Source organism: Gouania willdenowi, chromosome 2, assembly GCF_900634775.1.
Source record: "Gouania willdenowi chromosome 2, fGouWil2.1, whole genome shotgun sequence".
NCBI lineage: Eukaryota > Metazoa > Chordata > Actinopteri > Blenniiformes > Gobiesocidae > Gouania > Gouania willdenowi.
Window position 1 is genome coordinate 2,898,669 of NC_041045.1, and position 20,440 is coordinate 2,919,108.

Here is a 20,440-nt window from a genome sequence, read left to right on the forward strand (position 1 = left end):
GTGAAACAGTCGCTTCTCCTCTGAAACATGTCAATAAGCATCTTGTCGACAAAATGCATTCCGAGAAAATGTCACACCGAAAGCAATAAACAGTCATGTTTTTAAAAGCTATAAAATTCCTGCACAACCCAAGTTATCTATTATTTTTACCAATAGGCCTCATTGATAACCGTAGTTGTTGGGTAGCCATACGTGTTGCTTGAGTAAATGTGCTTAAATGTGATGTATGTAAAATCCAAAGTTTTGCGCATTTTGCCGCAGTTTCACTTTGGTGTTAGTTTGGCTTCCAAGTTCACAAGTTTTAACCATATTATTTCTGTCCAAAAGTGCTGGACGACAGCTCTAATCCACTCCAATTCCTGAAGATTTAATTTTTTAAAAATAATAATAATTTCTAACTTGAGCGGAAATGCAAAGAGTTTTCCTGACGTGATAACTTCACTATATTCAAATGCCGATTGGCTAAGATCTTCAAAATGACACTTCTCACAAATGAAATTATATAATCTGTTTTTGAGGCTTAACGTTGAGATAAATGACTCTAAAGACAATATTAACTAAAGTGCATTCATGTGCTCTTCCATTCCAATCAGAAATGATGTACAAAACTATTATTTACAATCCTGGTGTTGTTCAAATTACTTTGAATTCTTGCTATTGACAGGTTTTGAAGTGCTTTATCGCTAGGATCTTTTGTCAAGGATAATTTATTCTAAACAATGTATCAGAAGATGCCGGCAACCAAGTGTTAAACCGTTCATTTCATTCCTCTGCATGCTAAGCTATAATTAGCGCTATGATAAACCTAATCAATACAAGCTACAGCACTGATCTGCACTATTAGGACTCATTAATAATGCATCCAATGAAAAGAGCACAGTGTCAAATTAAAAGTAATCAGATCTTGCTGTTAGCAGTGGCCCACACTTGCTAAATATATGAACCGGGTCGTCTCAGACAGGTCTTGACTCATTGCTGTTTTTCTCTTGTTTTCTTTGACCAGATTGCTAAATGACAGATTTAATCGTTGAAGAAAAAGCAGCAAAAACCCAAAGGCTCATCACACATTTTATACCCGCTGTCAGCAACGGATGACCCAAAGTAAACAAGCTAAAAGGCCGTGCTGCAACAAGTCTCCTGAATGGACCAGATCATTCAAGCAGATACAACTCAAGTATAAGATATCCGGCAACAAGGAATGCGATGTTATGTATTTACAACCACAAGCTGAATGGTAGCAAGAACAAGTGTTTTTCCGTTTGAGAGTACCAGCACTAGTCATGCCATCATCATCAATTGTGTTTTGTGTGATTTAAACTAAAGCCATTGAAAAAAAAACCCCACCGTGAAAGTACTTTCCAAAATTATGAGCAGCCATTTGTGACTGTTTGTGACTTTGAGGCATTTTATTTCATGTTTTTTTTTTATTTGTTACTGACATCAGGAGAAACGTTGGAGCCACTCTTCAGTGTCTGGGGTTGTTGTTGCAACTTCTGACGCATGCTCACGAGCAAGAGAGAGAGACCAGACGTCCGGCAGTAGAGACTGAGAGGGAGTGGATATTCTAGTGATTCAGAGGAGGAGAATTCGACCAGATCCAAAACAATGATGGTGTGTCACTACCAGCCTGTGAAGGAGGTAAGATAGCACCAACCATTCTTTACCCATGGCTGCTTAACAAGGACTTTACCTGACTAAACCTATACATTATCTTTTGATATGTACAATATCACAAAAATTCGGGCTCAGCTGCCATGATGTTATTCCAGATGATATCCTTCGATTAGCTGTTATATTTTTTAGACCACTTGCTGGATTACTGCCAAATTATCAAGAATCTGTGATGTCACCCATCTTCAAAAGAACAAGATATGGCCAAATTTTTTATCTAAAAGCTGTAAAAGGCTATCGAATGTGATTGTTCTGAACTATATATAAATAACCCAAAACAAATTCCACCTTTTAAACAATGTGGCGTGAATGGACGAGGCCATACACAAACACACACAGATCCGTTTCTTTTCCACATAATAAAAGGTTCATTCCGTTTTAACCCTCTGCCACCTGGCACACACCTGGCACCAGTAAACCAGTTATTTCAGAAATGTCTGGAATGTTTTGGGCATCTGTGGATAAGATGGTAGGGAGGTGTCTCCTGATCAAGAGGTAAGGGTTTGATTTCAAACCTATGTATCGAAGTGTCTAGGATATTACGCTTGACCCTAAATTTCTCCCGATGGTAGATTAGCATCTTGCAAGGCATCTCTGTCCCCATTGGTGTGTGAATAGAGCTGATTTTGTCAAGCTTTTGGACTAAAAAAGGTGGTATTTAAAATGTGATAATAAATCAAGTCCATTTAGCATGTAGCACTGCTTTACTTCTCCTGTTCCGTCTCTACCTTGATTAGATCCGAAACTTGAAAATAACTTTGGTTCCCACATGCCGGTGTCTTCTTTCCTCGACTTATACATAAATCTATGCACGTTAGAGAAAGATTAAGCATTTATGTCATTTAGCTTGCTTGGAAGATATTACCAAGGTCTGATCAGAAGTCGAGATTTACGATTACATTGGCCCCAATGATGTGATTGACCAATATTTGACATAAAATGTAATATTACTTGACATTGGTGTTGGTTTTTTTTCCTGCGACTTCCCTGATTTCCCCAATTCCACCCTACCCCCCATGTCAGCATTTGTTGTCTTAGGTGGACACTACATGGAGTGTGATGTTTTCTTGACATTAAGACATTAAGCATGTATTTATTTTTGACCAGCTGTCCACGACCCACTTTTGGGTCCTGACCCACCAGTTGAGAAATGATGGTCTTATTGTCAGTCAAAAGAAAATATAGTTGACAAAACTATGGCACATTTTTTAGTAAAGAAGAAAATATTTGTATTAGTCTTGTTTTATTCCAATAGGTGATTTTACGTTCTTGCAATTTTTTTTAAACATTTATTTATTAATTTCACATCGATGACACCAATAATAAAGAAGTAGCAGCTCCAGGAATAAGACGAATACACAGTCAGTGATTGATTTTTAAGCAGCCGAGCCTTCAGCTGTGTGTAGCAATGTGGGTAATGCATGATTTGCGTTGCCTTGGAAACCGTGTCGTTACACACAGCGCAGTGCTCGGGCTTGAGCGTGTGGCCAATCGGCGCGTGGCCTCGTCTCCCCGCGCCCGCCTCCTCCGCTACTGTGCAATAAAAAAAAAAAAAAAAAAAAGGACAGAGTGCAGCGGTGTCTGTCATCTGCGGCGCTCGGTGCGTGCATTCCAGTCAGTCCGCGAAGCGCAGCGCGTGAACGGTGAGTACTGGCGACCACTCGGTTCGTTTACACATCAGAGGAACACACACACACACACACACACGCACACGCACACACACACACGCACACACACACACACACACACACACACACACACACACACACACACACACACACACACACACACACACACACACACACACACACACACACACAATCAACACATTATTTGCAGCATCAGCAGTCTTCTTTTCAACGTCATCATCAACATTATTATTTTATCATATGTTATTAATATTTTTGTTTGTCTATGTGTAACTATTCCGAATACTGCCCATAAGTTGTTCCAGGTGTTTTTGTTACACGATCATTAATATTATTATTGTTATTATAGTATTAATTTATTTCCTACGCTGGTGCTTATTTATTTATTTATTTTATTTACCTTTTGGCAGGATTACATCCAAAGTCATTTTGCCCAAATAGACCTTATGCCATGGAAGATCCCATTAAATTTTGGAGGGAATCCAGATCAATATACTTGATTTTTGGATCAATTTGAAAAGTCAGAAAAACTATTATCTCTTAATTGTCATTGGCGAAATGTAAAAAATGTTGCGAAAAATGCTTTTTTTCTTTTACTCTTCTTATTGCTTTAGCAAACCAAATTTCTCCTCTGTAGCATGGTCTGTCAATTAATTTTTTTTTAATCGAACCTTGTTATCATTATCATCATTATGAATAAATTTATCACTATAATGCTATGTCGTCAACGATAGCCTGATTGTCAATATCAAACTGCTAAATCAGCAAATCTTGAAGCCCAGGGTCAGATCAAGCTTATGGTTCAATATACAACATAATATTCTGGGCTTTTATTTTGACAAAAATTCTGATGGGGAAATGCTATTGTCACAGTATGTCCAGTCAATTAATAGTCACATCTAAATTTCTTATTTTACGACAGTGCAACCTTACGAGATCATGTGCAAACAGTAATAACTAAGGGTGGGACGATACGATACGCGATATGAGTCTCACAAGATCAATACATTTAACAAATAGTAAAAAAAAAATTGCAAATCGGCATGCTTATTTTAACTCTGAACTCAGTATGAGTTTCCAAGGTTAATCTGAATATTAAAAATATGATAAAATATAAAATAAAATATTTTTTTACCCCCCTCCTTACCCTTTGCGATACAACGATACAACCCTCGACAAGAAATTTTGTGACGTTTCAATATCACAAGAACTCGTTGCACAAAATCATGTCCCATCCCTAGTAATACTTAATAAAATAGTTAATTAAGTAAGTTAAAACTTCATATATCAATTGTCCATTCTAAAAGAAAACTCGTGTTGGCCTTTTCTGACTACAGACGCTTTCTGAATGCAGTGGGATTATATTAAATAGCATGAGCTCTTTGCATACGGCTAGTTTTCCAGTAATATCTCCAAGGTCTGCAGCAGAATGTACAGTACACATTTATTAGTGCTTCATTTACTTTTGGCCTCTGCATGGCTTGGCTCAAATCTCCTCAGGCTGAATTTACGCTGTCCAGCCCACATGCACAGAAATAAACATAGAAAGGCGAATGGAAGGATGGCAGAATGCATGTTCCATATTGATATATGTACCCTATACCACCAGATCATGACATGGTTATTTTAACAGTTGTTTTTGAAAATCAGCAAGAAAAATGTTTAAATCTTAATTGGATGAAGGCCAAAATACAAGTTGTATGTGTGTTTAGCCGCTTCAGCAATAGAAGGACTTTTTTTTCTTCTTCTCTTTGATAATTTCCTGCTGGAAACCTATGTAGAAAATGTTCTTGTTTGGCAATAATAATATATAATTTTACTTTAAAACTGTTGAAAAGTGCCGAAAGAGTGCAATCGAATTATTCTGTGATTAACCGACAGACAATGTAGCATTTACTACGCTCCTCCACGTCTTAGATTTTGCAACACATGCTTGAGGGGCTTCAAAACAAATAAAATTTCATTACCTTAAAAAAAAGAAATCACAATTAAAGATCAAGAATATCACATACATAAGTTAGTTCTTTCCTAGTTTAGCCACGTATATCTTAAACAGCTAAAGGCTACACCATGAAGAAGAAATCTGGTTTTGTCACTTCGGTTGCTGAGAGTGAAAGATTTTTAAATGAAAGAAGTCTCAATATGATGATGATGATAAAAGTAAAATGACATTCAAGTCCAGAAACAAAATCCTGTTTTATGTTTTTCTCACTTCTGAGACTATACGCTATGTGAGTATTCCCTCAATCCTTTACCGAGTCAGCGCTAATCCTTGTTTTTCCTGTCTTCTCTCCCACCGCCATGGCTTCCTTTCCTCTCGTGCACGAGGTCAGGCCCAGCCCAGTGTACAGTGCGATGTGGAACTGGCTTTAATATTTCATGGGTTGCTGCTTTGATGAAGCTGGGAAAACACTGAGCCGTGTTAATGGGAGCTGTAAGGCCTGGCGCAGTAATCTTTTATTACTCGGAGTATATTTATGCTCAAATTTATATACGGCTATTCTGTCCACACTCGTTTATTACAACTGAATGTTCACATGTATTAGAAAATTGCCTCCATTCGTTGTACTAATGTTAGACCAGGAAGGGTTTTTTCCCCCACTGTAATCATTTGGCATTTACACTAAAGGAGAGATTTTTGCCAAAAGAAAAAAGAGAACTGAATGTATAGACTGCCTCGAGATTCATGCCACCCTCAATGTGTGTAACATAAACAATAATGCAAAAATGATAAGTAACATAATTGGAAACGTTGACTACAAAAATAAGCGTCGATGCATCGTTTTGCTTCACAATTAACACTGTGAAGAAGAATTGTGCAACAGAAGAAGAACCAACCTAAAGTCTCAAAAGTTATTGACCATTTCACTGAAAACTTATGCTAGTATTTTTAAAAGAACAACAAATGAATTCATATCTATTTTGTACAGTCACTGTGTTTTGTGGCACTTAAAATATTTGTATATTTATATATATATATATATATATATATATATATATAACAATCTTCCATTTTCCTTGCGTTTGCTTGATTCCGTTGATGCTTTTAAGAGCCAACTGAAAACCTATTTGTTTCAGAAAGCATTTTAAAATTTCAGTGATAAAGGGTTGTTTTATGACCATCATATTTTTGTGACTGTAACTGTAATTTGTATTGTATTGTATGCACTGTATGTATTGTGAAGCACTTTGTGACTCCTGTCTGTAAAAGGTGCTATATAAATAAATATTACTTACTTACTTACTATATTATGTACATTATATTAAGAATTGTATTTTTTTTAATAAATTTTGGAAAACTGTAACAAAGACTTTTGACCACACGCAATGCTCGAGTTGCCCCCACACCCACAATCTATCCAAAAGAGAGCCACCCTCCAATGGATGGTCCTTTGGCCTCAGAGAACCTCCTCCTTGCTTTTCAAACACAGTCTGTAAAGGTCGCTCCGATGCCCTTAATGAGATGTTCTTAGCAACTCTATTTATAACTTCTGACTTCCAATTGGTTCCCTTTGAGAGGGTCTCCTCATTAGTTGATCAACTTCAAAGCCAATTTCTTTGATGTTATTACTCCTCCTCAGCCGCTAAACGGGAGTTTGTTCTGTTTCCATGGCAACTGACGATTTTTTTTTTATCTGTAAAAGTTGTTTTCATTCCCATTTGCAAGTACCCTTCAACTATTTATCTCATTGACATCATTTAATGAGATTTTACTTTTATCTAATTTACTTTCCATTTCCACTACCATTTTGTGGCAGTTTTTTTAAATTACAATCAGTTCATCATTGTTTGCACCACGTTATTAATTTCTTTTGCATTCTTCTCCCGCATTTTTTGTTTCCCATTAGCCTATAACATTGTGGATGCAGATAATTAAATTGCACCACTTTGTGTTTACATAATATAATGTAGAAATAAAATGTAGAGCCACCGACTTATCGTTTCAATAAGTCAGTCTAGTGGTTAATGCAGTTAAATTATACATATTAATATTTTATTTATACAATACATAAGTGCGCCCGAAAACACACAGTGAAATCACGCAAAATTAAGTCGCCCGAGATTAATACATGCATTAATCATCCTGTGAAGATTATTAGCAGAATTTTGAGTTGAATGAATGTTACACCCACTCAAGCTGGGTGTGTCTATATTGTTAACCATTCTGTGTATCTGTGTTTTTGTGATTCGCTCCCCATTCCTGAAGAAAAATAGTGTGATATGAAACAGTTGTCTTAGGTATCGAGTATTGCATTCTTGTGTGGTTATGAGGCTTCCGTAGGTCAGTTATGGCCACTGATGTGACCTTGAGCCACAGCTGGCTTTAGTTTAAGTGCCTGGCGATATATTTTACCAGTGCGGAGTGAGATACGACTGAGGTTAACTGATGATGCTGTCAGGCAGATTATACAACCACTGCAGAGAGAAGCCACATTTTACCTCCTATTAATCCATCCTTACAAGCCATCCAAAATGTGGGTGTGTTGTCAGTGTTCTGGTCCATAGGGGTCAGACTGACTTTAATGTCGCTGTGGTCACAAAAGGTAGTGGTTTCTTTCAGCTGCCTGGTTTGGCTATAGAGGCCGTTTTCGCCGCTAAACAGTTTTAAATCTTATTTCGAGTGTTGTCTCTTTAAAGGCATGTCATTGTCCGCGCACGTGTCATCACGTCATGGTGCGGTCCAGCCGGAGACATACTGGAAAAGGGCGGGGGGGGGAGCGATTGCTTGAATTTCTGGGTACTAATGCTGCTGTTTCAGAAGGACAAGGTGACATTCTGACTGTTGTGTCGTAGAACACAAAGACCTTTCACAACAAAGGTCAGATTCGGGCATGTAACGATAGTCAAGTGCTTCTAGTGTCAATTAACAATGACCTTCATCAAAAGAAACTGTGGTTCAAGAGTGTGTGTCGCGTTTATGGAACCTGTCTATACAATCTCCAGTCTTTCAAATTTTTCCCCATTTTCAATCGATTTTGAATACAAAAGAAGGTTCATGATTGTATCCAAGGTGAAGATAGTCTTCAAATCCACTCTCAGCATTTAATCAGTATAGTTCAGAAATGTACAAATGAAGGGAAATGTGTGCATTAGTTGTTTTTTTTTTTAAATGCATTCTTTCTTTCATTGAATTTCTGAATGAATGTTTATCTGAAAAGGCGCTATTTCAACAAGGTGATTGGCGTAATTTTTAATAGCATACAATGTGATCTGAGTGGGTCGTTTCTGTGGCGTGGTGAGTTGCTGTCGCATAGAGGAGAAGGCAGAACTTGTGGTGTAATTCTGCAACACACAGATGCAGACAGGTTGTTTGGAGAGGCTTCACAATAGCCAATGATCCACAGACCACTCTGTGTACAAATACTCCTTTAAATAGTAAAGGAAGGTAATGAGGATTTGGGGAACACCTGATTGCAGACAAGAGCGAGGGGAAAGTTACTTAACTTTTACTCTCCTGATGATGTGTTGATGCAATAGTAATTGAACAGTAACATCGTTTTACCCAAACCAAACCAACAAATCAAACAAAAAAAAAAAAAAACTACTGTAAAATAACACCAGTGGGAGTTACACTCACAACCTGAATGGTGACAAGACTCTAAATAAACCAACTGAACATAAACATAAAAAAAAAAAAACACTGAAAACTGATTTAAACTAAACTTAAATATGAAAAATAAGAATAAAAACAACCAACTAACCCCAGTTTATCACAGTTTCATCATATTTACATTATTATTTTAATGTTTTCCACGAGCATGTAAATATATCATAGGATACATGGAAGGAATGCCTTGTCATAGATTTTAGTCCATTCAGATTCACTAACTAAAAAACTACTAGTTACATTTGTAAACAGCTAACGGCAAGCCCTGCTATGCAGTAATGCTTCTCTATTGTCCTTGTCACTGCAGCTATCTATCTGTATGTGTAACCAGGATTACATGTTAGGATGGAATATTTTCTTTGCATATATGGGTCAAAGGTTATACTTATTCGACCCTTCGATGCAGTGCTGTGTCCCTCGTGGGGTTCCTCCACCTTTGCTTTCATCGTAGTGTCAATAAAGCCGGCTACAACGAGCGGTGACCCAATGGCCAATAATGTGTGGGTCTCCAGTTTCACCCCCTGTCAGCAAAGTGTCCCCCAGGTCACGACCGTTTCCATCGGGACAGACATTTTCCAATACAGTAAGAGACAGCGACAGCCGATCGAACGGGCTCTGTGCTGAGGATCCAACCACACTCCTGGGACTCGTTCATTCGAGTGGCTCGTCCGATAAAAGCATCAAACGAGAGGAGGGAGAATCATAAATGAGACTCGTGATCATGGCAGAAGTAGAGGTTGTAAACGCTGTAATGGTAGTTGAAGGTTACCTCTTCCCTTAAAAATGTCACCATTTGTCTTTGCTCAATAGACCTTTTTCACTTTTTACCTACTTTGTACCGGAAATACGCAGTCGTTGCGGAAACCTACTTCCTGTTGCGGTCAGGACAACGGGTAAACAACAGTAGCGTACCGGGCTGTTCTTGTAACGCCCAAAAGCAGCCTTATCTATCGTTCCACTCCTTCCCTGTTATTGTTGAAGCTAGGTGAAAATGGGTTCAGGCTATTTGGTGGGATAAAGGACCAACTTTTACTATTCAAAAGGGGAGACTCAGGGGAAGTGGACGGAGCCCCGCTGACCGAACAGAACTTCTGCCACCGAGGAACTCGTCCTGTAGAACTCCGTTACTTGTAAGTTTTATTTCACCCTGTTGTTAGTCTACTACGATACGCTTGCTACAAAATTCCATCATCAATATTATAAACGTTACATCTAAAGTGGTGCAGACAAGCCAGTTAGCCGCTGGTAAGCTATGAAACCATAACAATCCTGACAGCAGTTGCAGTAATATTTAATTGACTTGTATTCGGAACTTCCCTAGTTTTTACACAGTAGCCACGTACCGGTAATATTATTACTGAAAAATATGGTAAGAACGTTTTTTGCTCATTTCAGAGTTGTTGTCGTGGATTTGGAGCCATTGTTTCATCTGTAGGTCAGCTCGTCATCATCTCAGAACAAATCCAGTAAGATTTATTCATTCTTTGCAAACATCAACATGAACAATGTTGTCTGTTGGTCCATCCTGAAATATCATTATACACTATTTACTTGAATTTAAATTTGTTTATGGATAAATGAAACTATCACTAAGAACTAATATTATTTTGAATCTTCCATGCAGGTGTTGATTCTGGAGCAGATAGAGGCAGGCTTTGGCCCTTTGCAGTAGAAAACCTAAAGCCCTTTTTTAAATAAATGTTTATTTATAATTAGTTGGTTTGTAAATCTATTTTTAGTTTGTGTAAAGTTATTTATTCTGTATTCTACAAGGACTTTGTTCATTGTTTAATGCCTACTTGTAAGCACACACGTTCACACATTGAGTTTCAAACATTAGCCTGTGTTATTTTTTTTCCCCAAGATAGAAACATAACCTGCCCTGCTGCAGCACACACTATTAGACTAAAGTGAGACCTATCAGCGGCGGTGACGTAACGCAGCGGAGCCGCAGCCAGTGGAAATTGGGGGTAAGGTTTGTATTTTTTATTTTGATTTATTTATGGGAATGTAAAGTTCATGCAATACTCAACTGGACATTTAAATAAAAGAATGCAATTGAGATTTCCTCAAATCAAGCAATTTATTGAAACAAATCAAACTGCAGCAGTGGGTATAAAACAAATTAGGGTTAGTGGACAGAAAGAATCAGGAATTAACTACGACTGTGTCTTTCTGGACAGTGTCTGTTATGTGTAGATGGTGGATTGTGTTTGAATGTAATATTGGTTGTACTATATAATCTGAATTTTTATTTCCTATTTTTATGTTTAGGGTTTTGTTGTTAGTGGTTAGGTTAACGATATTATACGATATATGCTTTTGCGAATAAGTAGGTTTTGAGTTTAGCCTTAAAGGTGGAGAGAGTAGCAGCCTCCCGTACTGCCTCCTGTTCTACTTCTAGACACGTTTGGAACTTCCAATAGACGAGCAAACTGAGAGCGGCGTGTTCTGCCCAGACGATAGGGCACTAACGGGTCTTTAAGATATACAGGTTCTTGATCATGAGATAGAAATTACACAAGTTGCATTTTAAACTTAGACCATCAAAAGGCAGCCTGATACAGAAACAGTCTTGTAGAACAGCCAGGAAGAGAAGAAATCGACCGGTTTGAGAGAAACAGTGAGCCCCCTTATTCTCATAGAAGTTGTAGCAGATGTTGTGACAAATTCTGTGGCCTGACAAAATGGGAAAAAAAGGTATGTAAGAATACCTATAGAAGGTGGACATAACTCCCTCCCATACACCTTAGGATGCCCAATTGGCTGTTATTTATTGCTTTTTATTTTGGTCACATGTTTAGGGCAAGTCATTTTTCTCCATCTCACTAAGAGCTTATCATGTAGATTGATCTCTCTGCATTAGGACACTAACATAGCTCTTTGACAGTTGGTTGCTAATAAGTTTGTGTGCAGTGCAAAGAAAACCCCAGAAATCATTTATCTCTATAGGCTCGGCCTCTGGTTCCTGTCTGTGTCTCTGAAGTCTCATTTCTGCCTCTGCATCTCTTATTTCCCTCCCAGTGAGAGCCCATTATCTGCCCACTAAATGAGATTCATTGGTTTAGCATGTTTCAGCTTAAACATCAAACATCCCCAGAGTTTTCAGATTGATTTTCTCTCTCTGAGAGTTATTTTTTGTTTTTAAAATATTCATAGCTTGTACAAAGAGTTTAACTATGTATCTTTAGATCATGGTGCTAATGGTTGTAATTGACCAGTATTAAGAGTTTTTTGCAGTTATGTAACAAAGTGGACCTAGCAATAGATGAGGACGGTTAACTGGACTTTGACAGGGTATTCATTGAGTCAGTTCACCCTTTTTTTTTTTTAAACTATATAGCATCAAATCACTGACTAAAAGAAGAACTCCTTTAAATCCAATGTTAAACTTCCTTCCCTGGTTCAATGTACCTGGTTATCACCGTTTAATATTGGATTTTAAAGCATTGGAATCAAGAAAAGGTTGATGTCCAATGTGCCAAAGAAGGTCTCAGAAGGATAAACTTGTAGCAGTTTCTTAGAGACACTACTACCTGGTTATAATTAACACTTCCTGTGTTATATCAGAATCTGAATCAGAAAAAACTTTATTTATCCCCAAGGGGCAGTTAGAAAGGCAAAGAGCGGCATTTAAAGAAACAATAATAATGAATGAAAACAACACTAATAATAATAATTATACACACCCGCGCAGAAAAAAGCTATACATATGTGTGTAAAAAGATATATAGGTCGATCAAATACAAATAAACAAATACATGTTTTGTAAAGTCAAACAGGTGTCTCAATTCTCTTAAAGCATACGCAGACATTTTCTTTTTTTAAGCTTTCACAATAAGTTCCATGGGTACAGGCGAGGCTACACCCTGTGGCATCATCTTCAAAGCCAACCTATCCACATCAAAGCACACATGCTGACGCCAAGATTTTCCAGAGAGTTTTTTTCAATGAATGAAATGTGCCATGACTCTAGAGTTTAACCACGTTCACACACTTTTTTTTCAGGTCTGGAGGGAAATCTGCTCGGTTTGAAGGGTTACTGCAGAGACAGCATGAGTGAGTCACTTTCTGCTTTCAAATATAAACCACACAATGATGTGTGTGAGTTGTTGAAACACTTCAGCATGTTGTATTTTTCAACAATTAATTGTTGTGTTAAATGTGTTCCTTCAAGACTTTGCAAGTGTATTTTGGATTGTTCCGCCTACAGTAATTACATTTTAATGATACTTGGCCCAAACTTCTTAAGATGCTGGGGCACTCACCCACTGTGTGCAGTATACATTGATGTGCTTTAACCTCCACTGATAAGTGTACTGACAATGCTTTTGACCCTTTAAAATGGTACACATCTTTCAGGTGTTCAACTTGTAATTACGAACAACTTAAATTAAGTATAGAGATAAACTTTAGAGATATAATTTTAAATGAAAACTTGTGGATTTCCAAAAGTCTTTTAACTCAGATTTGGTAAACATTAAAAATATATTAAAAATACAGAAATATACCACAGACATTTGTAAAGCTATTCTGCAACTCACAAAACAGTCAGGTGTTCTGACCCAGCGCCTTTTTGAAAGGGTTGGCTTTTACCACTCCCACTGACATCAGACCCATTCGTTGTTACTGAAAGATTTAAAAAAGAACAAAAAAACATGTTGATTGTTTATTGTAACTCTTGTAAATCTTACTACTTGGTCATCATTGAACTTGTTTTGAAATCTCTGCAGTAACGGCAAGGGGAACGGTTTGTTCAACTGGCAGCAACTGTGTGTCAATATTGCTACTTTCCTGGAGGGTTTTTGAACTCTTGTACAAAGTAACTCTTTACTGTCTAAGGAAGTCTTAAAAGCGCACCTGGTATAGCCGTAAGCTAATCAAAGAACCACACTGCTATCACATGGCAAACATTATCATGGTAATCCATCTAAGATTTGTGCCTTGTTAAGAAAATCACACTTAACCTCTTGCATTTTCCCTTAGGCTCACTTTGAAAAAACGGACACCCTTTGTCACACTCCCCCCCCTTTAAACCTGCATTTCAAAGGAGTGTTTTGTGTCCTGAGCACCCTAAAGGAGTAACCTATCAGGCTTTTGCTGGAGGATGCTATAAATGAAAATTTACCCTCAGTTTCATCAGCTTTGTGAACAGGACCCTGTGATGTGTTCTTATAAGGTGAAATGCATTATCAGCAATTTTACATTATATCAACAATTGTAAGTTTTTCCAAAATGTCTCAATAGTACTTTGAGAAGTAGATGTGTATTTATAGAGTCAACACACATCACTTGTTCAGTTGCAAAGAGAGATAATGGACTATTTAAATTTTACATTTACAAGATCCTGCAACGAAGGCATGTGAGTTACTCTTTCTGGGCACCGCAGGTTCATGCAGCACAGATATTAAGGAAAATCGCAACTTGGATCACCTCTTCTCCCAAAAGGGTATTGCAGCTCATGCTCCACAGCCCCCCAACTGGAGTGCCGGGCGAGGGAGGAAACGTCCCTTAGAAGAAGGCAATAATGGGCACACGCAGACCAGCTACAAGCCCAAGAAGAGAAAGAAAGCCCCTGGGCCGACCCTACCCAAGAATGCCCTAATGCAACTAAATGAGATTAAGCCTGGGCTGCAGTACAAGCTGCTTTCTCAGACTGGACCTGTTCATGCTCCTGTCTTTGTTATGACTGTTGAGGTCAACGGGCAGTTCTTTGAGGGTTTGGGCTCAACGAAGAAGAAAGCAAAGCTGGACGTGGCAGAGAAGGCACTACGCTCATTTGTTCAGTTCCCCAATGCATCTGAAGCCCACATGGTCATGGGCCGGACTCTGTCTGTCCACACAGACTTCACGTCAGACCAAGCTGACTTTCCAGACATGCTCTTTAATGCTTTTGAGCCATCCAACCAGGTAGTTGACCCTTTTTGCCTTGATTCCCATGGCAACTCCTTTAGACATGAGTTACCATTTATCCCCTCCCTTATCCCAAACTTGGCCCAGTCACCTTTACCGCCTTTGTCTCCTGCCATCCTCTCTCCGACAAGAGGAAAGAACCCCATCATGATCCTCAATGAGCTGCGTCCAGGCTTGAAGTATGAATTTGTGTCAGAAAGTGGGGAGAGCCACGCCAAAAACTTTGTCATGTCAGTAATTGTGGATGATCAGAACTTCCAAGGTTCTGGAAGGAATAAGAAGCTGGCCAAGGCCCGAGCCGCCCAGGCTGCATTATCTGCTCTCTTTAACATGCAACTGGACCAGGTCGCGTCCCAGCAGCCAATCCCCAGAGATGGACTGCAGCTTCACCTGCCACAGGTAACTCTACCTTTATCACCAAACCAAAGACTCAATCTAAAGAAATAATATCATGATAGTGCATCTTTGAGGCACAAATGAATCCCTGCAGAGAAATTATTGTCCATCCCTCAAATTAGCAAGCAACTTATGTTGCTAGCATTGTTAACTTAGTTGTTTATGACACACACAAGATTTTCTTGGTTTCCCAGTTCCTTGCAGACACTGTTTCCCGGCTAGTTGTTGACAAGTTCAGTGATCTGACGGACAACTTCACCTCTCCGCACGCTCGAAGAAAAGTTTTAGCAGGTGTCGTCATGACAACAGGTATTTGTTTCAAATCTCCAGGATTCATTTTGGTGACAACAGGCTTCAGTTCTCACTCGTAACAATGAGCAGAAGTGGATAAATGTGTTCAAACATTGGCTGCTAATGGCACAGGATGTGCTGCAATTAACTAACTAGCTAACTAGCACCCAATTATTAGCCACTAAGCATTACTTTGCTGTTTAATGTATGTTTGAAATTCAAATAACCAATTCAATTCCTATTTTGCCGCAAATATGCAAGCAGAAATTGCTATAATCATTTTTCAATTACTTTTGGACAATTGCTCTAATTTGGTGGCTCCAAAAGTTTCTGCTATTCCCAAATATGCATTTATTTTTCAATCTTTCAAACACAATTTAATTTTTTCTATTATTTCAAAAGCAAACTTTTTAAATTAGATTAGCAATGAGATGCTTAACTCCCATTTTACTCAGGCATTAGATAGTCTACCCTGTATTGCCTGTCCAAAAATTCACCAAAATGACATTAGATTTGCTTTGTTAAATTTAGCACTTGTTTACAGAACGAGGAACTGAAACACGGTCAATAAATAGGTTACAAAATAAAATAAATAATAATGCAGGTGTTTGATGGAGATAATAGCAACATAGTGTTAAGCAGTGAGTCCCAAAAGATAATGTCAAACAAAATGAAATCAAACTGTACTAAAAACATTTTTAATGTTTAATTTTCAAAATAAATCAATTTCACAACAACACATGTTGTTTCTCCCAATGAAACAAGTCCCTAATTTGTTATATTAGTGCTATAATAATATGTTTTTTGTGTGTGTTTGTATACATTCAATCAATGCAAATGGGAAAATCACAATGCTCTGAATTTTTTTTAACTTACTGTTGATGTTATTTGGGCTCTAATTCATAGTTTGTTAAACCATAGTGCAGAGGCCCAATAGTTTAGCGGCTAAAAGATTTTATTCTTCTCTCCAGGCTCAGATGTGAAGGGGGCTCAGGTGATATGTGTGTCCACTGGTACTAAATGTATCAACGGTGAATACATGAGTGACAGAGGTTTGGCCCTCAATGACTGCCACGCTGAGATTGTGGCTCGTCGGTCCCTCCTCAGGTTCCTGTACTCTCAGCTGGAGCTCTTTCTCAGGTAATTAAACAGGAGTCAAAAAAGATTATCAAGCTAATGTTGCTTGTCACTTATCAACCAATCATCTGCATTTAGTGACAACAACAACGAAGAGCAGCAGAAGTCCATCTTCTTGCGCAGTGATAGCAAACACGGGTTCCGGCTGAAAGAGAACATCCAGTTCCACCTGTACATCAGTACCTCGCCCTGTGGAGATGCCCGCATCTTCTCCCCTCATGAAGCCGCTGTGGAGGGTGAGTTTATGGAGTGTGGTGGCCAAGAGCTAGCTCAGCTTTGCACTCTTTGCTTAATAAACTATCCATACATCATAATGCTGTTTAACATGTTGTCAATCAACAATGCTGTGTCAGATCAGGGAGACCGACACCCAAACAGGAAGGCCCGTGGGCAGCTGCGCACCAAGATTGAATCTGGTGAAGGAACCATCCCCGTGCGCTCCAGTAATACCATCCAAACATGGGACGGGGTTCTTCAGGGAGAGAGGCTGCTCACCATGTCCTGCAGTGACAAGATTGCCAGGTTTGTTTGATCCATTCAGAGGTCTTGCCGTTTGCTCACACTTTCAGGTAAGCCCCAAAAACCATAACAGATCCAAGGATAGGTGCAGAACAACTGTCTACGCTCTCATACTTTGATGAATACCCCAGGTTTTACAGAGGGTTAGAGAACCTGGAGAAGTTTTACGGAAAGTAGCTAATGTACAAAGTTAGCATGTCTCAATTGGAGACAGTCCCCTAACAGTAGCTAATTTATAACAATACCGTGCCATTTAAGTTCTTTGTATAAGCACATTGGCATACACAGTCTTTCTCCACTTACTTTAAAGCCTCCAGTTAGTGATTGGCCATAAAAACCCTGATCAGAGCATGGCTAACCTTCAGTGTTTAACCCCTCAGGTGGAATGTGGTTGGGTTCCAGGGCTCTCTGATGAGCTACTTCACCGAGCCTATCTACTTCTCCAGTATCATCCTGGGAAGCTTGTACCATGCCGACCACCTGTCCAGAGCCATGTACCAGAGGATTACTGAGATCGAGGATCTACCAAAGTCCTTTAGTCTGAACAAACCTCTGCTCAGTGGTAAATGATAGACATTTTCCTTCTGATACAATATCTTGACATAATGGTACACTCTTTTACTTTTGGGGTACTACAATGCCAGGAAAAAACTACTTGGACTAAAGCTGAATAAAGCCAGTTAAGGCTACTGTAATACTTGTGACGTCCAACTTTGTACACTCCAAATGTCGTCCAAAATGTTTTTAAGGTCAGTGATGTACTTGGTGGCCCAAAAACACCCATTTAAGACTACAACAATAGAAATATAACAGCTACTTTCTCACGTTGATAGTTTTATGATTTTGGGGGCAGGAATTCGGAAACCACCAAGATTGTCAACAGTTAAATAAATCAATTCCTCCTTATAATTCCATTTTTTTGTGCAATTGGAATTTCAAGTTATTCTTCAATAAAACATGATTCCTTTGCCTGCAACAGGGATAAGCAACACGGAGGCTCGCCAGCCAGGGAAAGCACCAAACTTCAGCGTGAACTGGGGTGTTGGTGACCAGGGTTTGGAGGTGATCAATGCAACCACAGGGAAGGACGATCTGAGCCGACCCTCCAGGCTTTGCAAACATGCCCTCTACAGCCGATGGATGCGCCTGCACTGCAAGGTAGCGCTTGGCTTTATCTTAGGTGTCACTTTCTAAGCACTTCTGATCAGCCTGACATCAGAGAATGTTGTCTTTCAATCTGTGTCTTTGTCTCTAGCTTTCCCCTATCCTTCGAATCAAAACGGGAGGGCCCAGTAGCTACCACGAGGCCAAGCAGGCGGCGCTGGAGTACCACTTTGCCAAACAAATGCTGTTCAGAGCTTTTCACAAGGCTGGCCTGGGTGCCTGGGTGAAGAAACCCATTGAACAGGACCAGTTTACTCTCACCAGCTGAGAGAGAGCCTTAATTTTGGACACAGCTGTGTGTTCTTGAGTCCTAACATTCCACCCTAGCAAACAGCGCTGTGATTTCTAGCTATGCAACTGACTACAAATGTAAAAGTCTACATTTGCATGCATAAGCAGGGATGCACATAAGTTGTATGCAGGTGTGCATGTATGGCTAAAATAACCAATGCGCACTAAATCAAATATAGATTTTTGGGTTGATAGAAGTAAACAACGGTTGTCGTCTCCTGAGGGGGAGCTGTATTTTCTTTTTATTTATTTCACAGCCACAACGTCTGTGTCTTGGAAAGGGGAGGGGCTACAGACATGGATCACTATACATGGAAGATGGAGAGAGACACAAGAAGATGGAGATACTCGGACACAGAGAGTATTGGCCCACATATTGGAGGTGAGGGAAATGAGTAAAAGAAAACAGAGCAAAGATTGGAAGTCTTTTAAATGTAATTAACAGTTCCAGTGCAGAGTGTAGCCCAAGCCATGTAAACATTTCACATCACACAGGTTCCACAAACAACCTGCACAGACACATGATAGCAGTCATCCATCAGTGACATTAACACGAATAGTGTTTTGTTCTGAAACAAAAATGAAGTTATGTGCACCCCTGTGTATAGTCTTGTAGAGTACATTTCTCGTACAGTCAAATATTACAGTGAATTTAGTCTTTGCATGAGAAAAGAGAGATTTCCTGTTTGTTATTTTATTCAAAGCCTCTGTAATTCATCATCTATATTAAATATCCTTGTCTGTTCATCAGAGAAGGCATTTCTCTGCATTGCTGCACAAACAGAACGCCTACATCTAGTTTGGGCCTTTCAAAATAAGAGCCTGCAATATAGGATACATATTTACACAAGTTAAAGATATATACATAACTGAAAAATAGTAGCTTAACAACTCACTACATGTTTTTGGCAAAAAACTAAATATGATTAGCCAATCGCTATCTCTTCTCACACAGGAAGTCATGCCCATATAATATTATCTACAATCAAGCATCAGAAATAAGGAGGTAAAAAGATTAGCAATCCAATTGAAAAACTGAAAAAACGCACTTTAGAGATATACATTTATGACAATGCCATGTGGAGGTAAGCTACTTCTGTAGCCAGGGGCTGAGCAGCAATTTTAAAAGTGATGGTTTTCTAAGGATGTTGCAACCGTCGAGTCCCAATTTAGTTGATTAAATTAATTGATTAAAACCATTTTAAAGTTGTTACTAAGTCATTTTGCAACTTCCTTTTTTAAAAAAAATTGAAACTTTTTCAGACTTTAGCTTCCTTTTGCCAATAAATATCTGTTTTTCCTCATTTTTGTCCATTTTCACAAGTTCTTTTTGACACTTTTATCCAATTTTTGTTGATTGTTTAACCACTTTTCATCAAAATAAGCTAATTCTGTCCAATAAATAACACCACATTTTGCTCATTTAAGCAACCTTTTTCCATTACATACCACCTCTTCTTGTTTGTCATTTGGCCCATGTTTGTCACTTTTCACTTCTTTCTTGCCCAGTTTTTGCCACCTATAAAGTATCTACGTCAACGAACTGATGAAATGACCTGTACCATTCCCTGTTCTTATTGTTAGGATATTATGTGTTTTTTTTCTACTGGTAAAGCTTTTGACGTGTGGTAAGATTTGGTTTTCTGCCTTGGTGTTTCTACTTATGGAGAGCGTCATGTATCTGGATGTTTCCTCTTTTATTGTGTATATTCGTTTACCGGATGTTTGAGTTTATGCTCTCACGAGGCAGCTTTGTGTTTTAATGAATGACATTGTTGTACAGAAACACTATGCCCTGTGC

The 20,440-nt window shown here is 38.7% G+C and overlaps 1 protein-coding gene across 5 annotated transcripts; it reads left to right on the plus strand.

The window, feature by feature from the left end:
• Positions 1-85: 85 nt before the first annotated feature.
• On the plus strand, positions 86-20,177 carry adarb1a (adenosine deaminase RNA specific B1a). Of its 5 annotated transcripts, XM_028471350.1 has the most exons (12): positions 3,234-3,314; positions 10,324-10,394; positions 10,793-10,898; positions 12,937-12,987; positions 14,318-15,240; positions 15,432-15,546; positions 16,500-16,668; positions 16,744-16,901; positions 17,019-17,187; positions 17,565-17,746; positions 18,164-18,342; positions 18,440-20,177. In XM_028471350.1, the coding sequence occupies exons 4-12, from the start codon at positions 12,984-12,986 to the stop codon at positions 18,614-18,616; spliced, it is 2,076 nt and encodes a 691-aa protein (XP_028327151.1). In that variant the 5' UTR covers positions 3,234-3,314; positions 10,324-10,394; positions 10,793-10,898; positions 12,937-12,983; the 3' UTR covers positions 18,617-20,177. The 5 variants fall into 5 exon arrangements, with proteins under 5 accessions (XP_028327127.1, XP_028327142.1, XP_028327151.1 ...); XM_028471326.1 differs by lacking the exon at positions 3,234-3,314 and adding an exon at positions 86-1,638 and having other exon boundaries at positions 16,744-17,187; XM_028471341.1 differs by lacking the exon at positions 3,234-3,314 and adding an exon at positions 86-1,638 and having other exon boundaries at positions 10,797-10,898; positions 16,744-17,187.
• The last annotated feature ends 263 nt before the right edge of the window (positions 20,178-20,440 follow it).

Coding starts and splice junctions, on each gene's coding strand:
- adarb1a (XM_028471326.1), top strand. Junction 15,547..16,499: donor AGGTGTCGTCATGACAACAG/GTATTTGTTTCA, acceptor TCTTCTCTCCAG/GCTCAGATGTGAAGGGGGCT. Junction 16,669..16,743: donor CAGCTGGAGCTCTTTCTCAG/GTAATTAAACAG, acceptor ATCTGCATTTAG/TGACAACAACAACGAAGAGC.